At 40.5% G+C, this 7,500-nt stretch overlaps 1 protein-coding gene across 24 annotated transcripts in view; it reads left to right on the top strand.

Annotated features, from left to right (window-relative positions):
* Positions 1-7,500, top strand: part of LOC123517546 (NGFI-A-binding protein homolog) — a 418,417-nt gene that overhangs the window by 397,962 nt on the left and 12,955 nt on the right. For all 24 annotated transcript variants that reach the window (XR_006678491.1, XM_045277716.1, XM_045277717.1 and 21 more), the window contains one exon: positions 1,350-1,449. Coding sequence is in view for 23 of the 24 variants with exons in the window: in XM_045277716.1 (XP_045133651.1) it covers positions 1,350-1,449 (100 nt within the window). In the remaining variant the exon portion in view is untranslated. The remainder of the gene's footprint in view (positions 1-1,349; positions 1,450-7,500) is intronic.

The following is a 7,500-nucleotide window of genomic DNA, read 5'->3' as shown; positions in this document are numbered from 1 at the left end:
GTTCACGACACACAACATAAAACAGTCTGGATCATTAAACACAAACACACCAAACTCCATTTATAAAACCTGCCCGCCTGTCTATCTCCACCCCAACCCTCCACCGCCCCTCCCACGCCTCTTTACGGTAATGGATGGACGGACAGATGTGGAGTGGATGGATGGATGGCTGGACGGATTTCAGCTATTATTTTTCGACCTTTCATCATATTTCATAATCCCTCTTCCATATTTCCTGTCTTCCTTTTCCTCTTTTTTTTCCTTTTCTTTTATCCGTTCTCCTTGTGTGCTTCTTTCCTGCTGCTGCTGCTCCTGCTCGTCCTTCTCCTCCTCCTCCTCCTCCTCCTCCTCCTCCTCCTCCTCCTCCTCCTCCTCCTCCTCCCTTCTCTTTCTTTCACCCTTCTATTCATTTACGAATAAGTCTATTTTATTTTCTATTTTTATGTTGATTGTTGAGTCCCTAATGTTTTTTTTCTTCCTGTCAGTTTTGATTAGAGGAGCAAGTTGACCCATTGGGAGGAGGAAGAGGGGAGGCGAGGGGAGAGGGGCAGAGTAGTGTGGGAGGGGAGGGGACAGTTTATGAAAAGGGAAGGAGGGGGAGAGAAGAAAGGGTGGACGGATGTAATGGTCAGATTATATAAATACACCTTTTGAATTTTTACTTTTCTGTGTGTGTGTGTGTGTGTGTGTGTGTGTGTGTGTGTGTGTGTGTGTGTGTGTGTAATGATGGTGAGTTTGTGCAGTATTTCAATTTATAGGAGATGGTCATTTTATATCGGCGTCCTTTGAGGGTTTAGCAGATTTTGGAGTTCTTTCAGTAGTAGTAGTTGTAGTACTTGCAGTAGTAGTAGTAGTAGTAGTAGTAGTAGTAGTAGTAGTAGTAATAGTTGCAGTAGTAGTAGTACTGGTAGTAGTAGTAGTAGTAGTAGTAGTAGTAGTAGTAGTAGTAGTTACAGCAGTTGTTGTTGTTGTTGTTGTTGTTGTTAGTGTAGTTATGTAAGAAGAGGAAAAGAAGGATTAGAAGTTAGTATTATTATTGTTACTCTGTTGTTGGTGCTCCTTCTGCTCTTATTACTAAAAGGAAGAGGAAGAGAAGAAAAGGAAGATGAAAAGGAAGGATGCAGAAGAGAATTACCACTATTAAACAATGTCACACATACACACACACACACACACACACACACACACACACACACACACACACACACACACACACACACACACACACACACACACACACACACACACACACACACACAAAGTAATTCACTACGAACTTACTAACTCGGCACTTTTTCCCCCTTCTTCATCTACCACTCTCGCGGCGGCTGTGGTGGCGGCGGCGACAGGGCGAAGAGTGACCGCGTCTCTGTCTGCAGCGAGGACAGAGAGAGAGGCGAGGATTCAGACTCACAGTTCTCCTACAGCGGCGCCAGTTCGCCCTCACAGGTGGGTCTTGGTGGTTTGGGGAAAGCGTACTAGGTGTGTGTGTGTATCTGTGTGTGTGTGTGTGTGTGTGTGTGTGCTTTGTTTATTTGAATATGAAGATGATTGGTTCTGATTCCGTGTGTGTGTGTGTGTGTGTGTGTGTGTGTGTGTGTGTGTGTGTGTGTGTGTGTGTGTGTGTGTGTGTGTGTGTGTGTGTGTGTGTGTGTGTGTGTGTGTGTGTGCATGTCAGATTAGAGTGTTTGCGGACGTCCATATGCGCAGGCACACACACACACACACACACACACACACACACACACAGGAGACAAAACGACGGACTGACAGACAGCCACACATGAACATACATACGTATATACAGACAAACAGACACAGACCGACAGACAGGTAAACAGAAGGAATAAGAAAATCAAAGTGATGCCACCAGGAAACTCTTCGTATAAACAAAACTCCAAGAATAACATAAAAGAAACAACATAAAAACTATAAAAGGGGAACGATGAAAGGTGAAACTTGAGGGAGGAAAAAATTGTATATTAATATAAACAGTCGGTTCCCACGAGTCTAAAGAATCACAGGAGGAAGGGACACATTTTTTCCCCTTTTCCTTCCCTTTAGTAAGGAAAGAGAGGAAAAAATGTTATAAAAGAGAGACAGGGATGTAGAATATGTCTCTCTCTCTCTCTCTCTCTCTCTCTCTCTCTCTCTCTCTCTCTCTCTCTCTCTCTCTCTCTCTCTCTCTCTCTCTCTCTCTGTAGTACGCAAATACTGGAAAAAGTAATTCCTTGGAACCCTCAATTGAAAACCACAAGAAAAACAAGCTATACTCGCATATCCTCTCTCTCTTTTTTCTTCTTTTTTCTCTTTTTCTTCTTTTTCTTTTTCTTTCTCTCTCCTACCATCTCCACTTCTAGTACAGTGGAATGTTAGAGCTGTGGGAGTCTCCTTTTTTTTTCTTTCTTTGCTTCAGTCTTTTTCTCTTTTTTTATTGGGATTATATTCAGCAGAAATCCGTAGCAAATCCGGATTATATAGTTTCTGTGCCGTGGCGAGAAGTTGTCTTCATGCCGAATTGGACAAGGCAGGGTGGGGAGAGGGAGGAGGAGGAGGAGGAGGAGAAAGAGGAGGAAAAAATTAATAAGGACTTAGCTGAGGTGGAAGGGTCCTCTACTTCTACTCCCAGTGGTGGTGGTGGTGGTGATTGTGATGGGAGGAAGGTTGCATTGTGTGTGTGTGTGTGTGTGTGTGTGTGTGTGTCTTGTTTTTGTTGTTTCACCACCTCTTTCACAAATAAGTGTGATGTCGAAGATGATGGTAATAAAAATAGAAAAACATAGGTACATAAAATGATAATAAAATACTGATAATAACATTAATAATAATAATAATAATAATAATAATAATAATAATAATAATAATAATAATAATAACAGCATCAATGATAATAGCGACAACAAAAATAAGAACAACACCAATAATAACAAACAACAACAATAACAACAGCAACAACAATAACAACAACAACAACAACAACAACAACAACAACAACAACAACAACAACATCAATAACAACAACGATAACGACAATGGCACAACACCATAACAATAATTGTAACTAGGATTGTAGCAACAAATCTACTACTACTACTGCTATTACTATTACCACCACTACTTCCACCACTACCACTACCACTACCACTACTTCTCAAACTATTACTCCATTTACTACGACTAATTCTACAAACACCACCACCACCACCACCACCACCACCACCACCACCACCCCCTAGCACCATGACCACAACAACAGCAATAACAACAGCAACATTTACTATTACCACCACCACCACCACCACCATTAGCACCATGACCACAACAACAGCAATAACAACAGCAACATTTACTATTACCACCACTACCACCATCACCATCACCACCACCACCCCCACCACCCCACCAGTTCTCGTATAAGCCTGCGGCCATCCCCTGATCTCTCGTTTCTCTATGGTTGTCAACAAAACTCATTTTCCCGTTCAGAGAGAGACGATTTGTTGCTACATATTGCATGGGGACTGATTTATGCCCTGTGTGTGTGTGTGTGTGTGTGTGTGTGTGTGTGTGTGTGTGTGTGTGTGTGTAATTATGTATACACTCGTACAAGCGATTTGTCAGTGGCAGTGAAGAGAGAGAGAGAGAGAGAGAGAGAGAGAGAGAGAGAGAGAGAGAGAGAGAGAGAGAGAGAGAGAGAGCAGACAGATAGACAGATCAACAGATGCACACAAAGGAGAGGCCACGAAAGACAAACACTAAAGAAAGGAAAGGAAAAAAATGGAAGAAACAAGAAAAAACAGAAACGAAAGGAAGAATAACAAAACGGAACAGAAACGTTGTATAATTAACATATAAAGACACGTACAATCATTTCTTCAGGTGTTCGGAACCTAAACACAACCTTACCTGTCATATCATTAACGTTCTCACCTGTAATGAGTGTCCTATAGTATGTATGTATGCACGTATATTACCCATACATGTGCCCCCTTATATAGATGTATAGGTTTAGTGTTTATTTTCTCTTTAACCCCTTCAGTACCATGCCGCGTCATCATATTCATTCTGGTTACTGTTTGGTGACTTTATACAGCTTCAGAAACTTTCGTGGGGATTAAAAGAGTGACGACTGGCCATTAATCTTCTGACCTCCATAGACACTTCATAAAGTAAATAAAATCGTTTAATGATACCCAAAAGTCAAGGTAAAATGCGTCTCAGGTATTGAAGGGGTTAACTGTCTATATGCACTGAGATTATGACTTAGTGTTTAGTGATGAATGATTAAGGAAGTGTATTACGTAAAGGTGTCCGCTGATTCATAGATGGAAATGGTGTATCATTTTAAACACTGGGACCTGAATGCATCGTGTCAGTTTCTCTCTCTCTCTCTCTCTCTCTCTCTCTCTCTCTCTCTCTCTCTCTCTCTCTCTCTCATATCATATCATAAACGCCACAATTTTTCACCGCCGGACTCAAAACAGGAAAACTTAATAACACATTATTGCAATACCTTACTGCCAGTCCTTCACCTAAACTTGTTACTTTTAACCCTCTTCTTTTTTTTCCCTCTCTTTTTTTTCCTGTCCTTTTTTTTCTGTGCCTAACGATATTCCCAACCTTACTACGTACAATGCTGGTATACATAATAGGCTTTGTGTGTGTGTGTGTGTGTGTGTGTGTGTGTGTGTGTGTGTGTGTGTGTGTGTGTGTGTGTGTGTGTGTTATTTAATATTTTTCTGGCTCTATATAAATCTGTTGTATAATCGTTACTGAGTTCATTTTGATGCTGTGAATAAATAAAGAGGTAGTGGCGGTGGTGGTGATCATAGTAGTAGTAGTAATAGTAGTAGTAGTAGTGGTGGTGGTGGTGGTGGTGGTGGTGGTGGTGGTATTAGAAGAGGAGTCATTCTGTTTATTGTTACTGATTTCTTTTCTCATTTTTTATCTTTTTTTTTTTTCCTTACTTTGTTTCTGTGTACTTTCACCTTCTATTATTTCCATGGTGCAATTATTTTTTTTTTCCTCTCCCTCTCTTTATTATTCATTTTTATTGCTTCTTTCTCCCTTCCCTTTTTTCTTTATCTTTTTTGCTTTGTCTGTTTTTCATTCGTTCAATTTGCTCGTTTGCATCTTTTTCCCTTGCTTTTTTTTTTCTTTTCTTTCTCTTTCTATCTACATTTATGTTTTTCTTTCTTTTTTAATACTTATTCTTTTGTATTTTCCTTTGTTGTATTTTTTTTTTTTTATTTCTTTTCTTCACGAGGATTTTATGCATTTTCTTCATTCACTTCTTTCTTTGCTTCTTTTCTCTCAATTGTATTTTCTCTCTCGTCGCATTTCACTTTTTTTTTATGTATATATTTATGTTTTATTTCTTTTCGCGTATTTTTTACTATTTATTTGCAAGTTTCTACTCTTTTCATTCCTCTCCCCTCACCTCTTTCATCTCCCTCTTACCTCTACTCAAGTTTCTTTTATTTATTTATTTTTTTTTCTGTTCCCCTTCTTTCACCCCATACTTAAAACTTTCTCCTCCTCCTCTTCCTCCTCTTCTTCTTCTTCTTCTGCCTCTCGTCCTCCTCCCTCCTCCTCCTCCTCTTCCTCTTCTTCTTCTTCCTCCTCCACCTCTTCCTTTTTCTTCAATATTTTTTGTCTGTGTCTTTGTGTTCCGTGTTTTCACTTCGACATTTTCTCCTTCGTTGGATTTTTCCTTCTGTTTCTCCATTTTTTTTGTGTTTTGTTTTGTCTTCTTTTTCCTTCATGGTTCATCCGTTCTTTTCTTCGCGATCTCTCCCTGCCTCTTTTTTCTTCCTTTTTTTCCATTCTTCCTCTCCCTCTTTGTTTGATTTTCTGCCTTCTTGCTTTCCTGTTTGGTCATTTTGTGCCTGTCATTGTGTCTGTCTGTCTGTCTGTCTGTCCGTTTGTCCGTCCGTCCGTCTGTATACCTGTCTGTATGTCTGCCTGTCTCTGTGTTCATGTTGTCTGCCGTGTTTATAAATTCATATTTTCATTAATTTACGTTTGTCTCTTTGCCTATGAATCAAAAGTTGAATAATAAATGAAAATATTACCATTTCCATTGGCTTGGTATAGAAAAAAAATCAACTCTCTCTCTCTCTCTCTCTCTCTCTCTCTCTCTCTCTCTCTCTCTCTGATGGTAATGCTGATCAGTTCATCAAATTATCTTCCTCATAATTTTAGAATCCCATCCCTTCCATCTATCACAAGCACGTCCCTCTCACGGCCTCCTCTCAATGTACCAGCCATTTTGTTCCTAGAGAGAAGAACGAAGAGGAGGAGGAAGAGGAGGAGGAGAAGGAAAAAAAGGGGAATGAAGAGAAGGGAAAATAAAGTAAAGAGAGGGGAAGGGAGGAAAGGATTAGGGGAACTAGGAAGGGAAGGCATGAAAGAATATGAGAGAGAGAGAGAGAGAGAGAGAGAGAGAGAGAGAGAGAGAGTATATGATTGAGAGAGAGAAAGAATAGAGAAAACGAGATGAAAGGAAACGTAAAGGGAAGACAAGGGAGTAAAAGGAAAGAAGGAAGCAAGGCTGAGAGGAGAGAGAGAGAGAGAGAGAGAGAGAGAGAGAGAGAGAGAGAGAGAGAGAGAGAGAGAGAGAGAGAGAGAGAGAGAGAGACCTAAGTACACGAGAAAAACAACAACTAAGAACAGTAAAAGAAAGAACAGAAGAAAAAAAAATAAAGGAAGGAGAGAGAGAGAGAGAGAGAGAGAGAGAGAGAGAGAGAGAGAGAGAGAGAGAGAGAGAGAGAGAGTAGGCAAAGAAATGGGAAAAAATCTGTATATATCAAACCACCAAATAAAAGTGAAAGATTAATGCATTGGGGATCAGGGGAAGGCGAGTGTATTGTTTGGTGTAGCAAGGGTTCCAGGGGGGGGGGCTACGATAGGCCACTCTCCCTCTCCCCCTCTCTCGCTCCCTCTCTCCCCTCCCCCTCCCCTCCCTCCTCCCTCCCGCTAGGCCCCAGGGGATTGGCCAGAGTTGTGAGACTGGATACTTAATATTTGCGTTGCCTACTGACCTCCCTCCCCTTCCCCTTGCTGGCCTGCCCTTCTCTCTCTCTCTCTCTCTCTCTCTCTCTCTCTCTCTCTCTCTCTCTCTCTCTCTCTCTGTTATTTATTTTCTTTCATCGTTTCTATCTTTATCTTTTCCTATCTTCTTTCTATCTTTATATCTATTTTCCACTTTCCTTCCTTCCCTCCTTTTCTCCTCTTCTGTTTTCACCAACTCTAGGGGTTTACGAAGAGAGAGAGAGAGAGAGAGAGAGAGAGAGAGAGAGAGAATATTTTAAGATTTTTCTTTTCATATTATATTTTCCTGTTTGTTTGTTTGTTTGTTTGATGTAGTTGTTGTTGTTGTTGTTGTTGTTGTTGTTGTTGTTGTTGTTGCTGCAGCTCTTGCTTTTTTTGTGACATTTTGGTTCTGCTATTGTCACACAACAGAAATAACAACCGAACCAATAACATCAACAATAAAAACAA

Source organism: Portunus trituberculatus, chromosome 42 (genome assembly GCF_017591435.1).
Source record: "Portunus trituberculatus isolate SZX2019 chromosome 42, ASM1759143v1, whole genome shotgun sequence".
Taxonomy (NCBI): domain Eukaryota; kingdom Metazoa; phylum Arthropoda; class Malacostraca; order Decapoda; family Portunidae; genus Portunus; species Portunus trituberculatus.
This window is presented reverse-complemented; position numbering and strand designations above follow the sequence as displayed.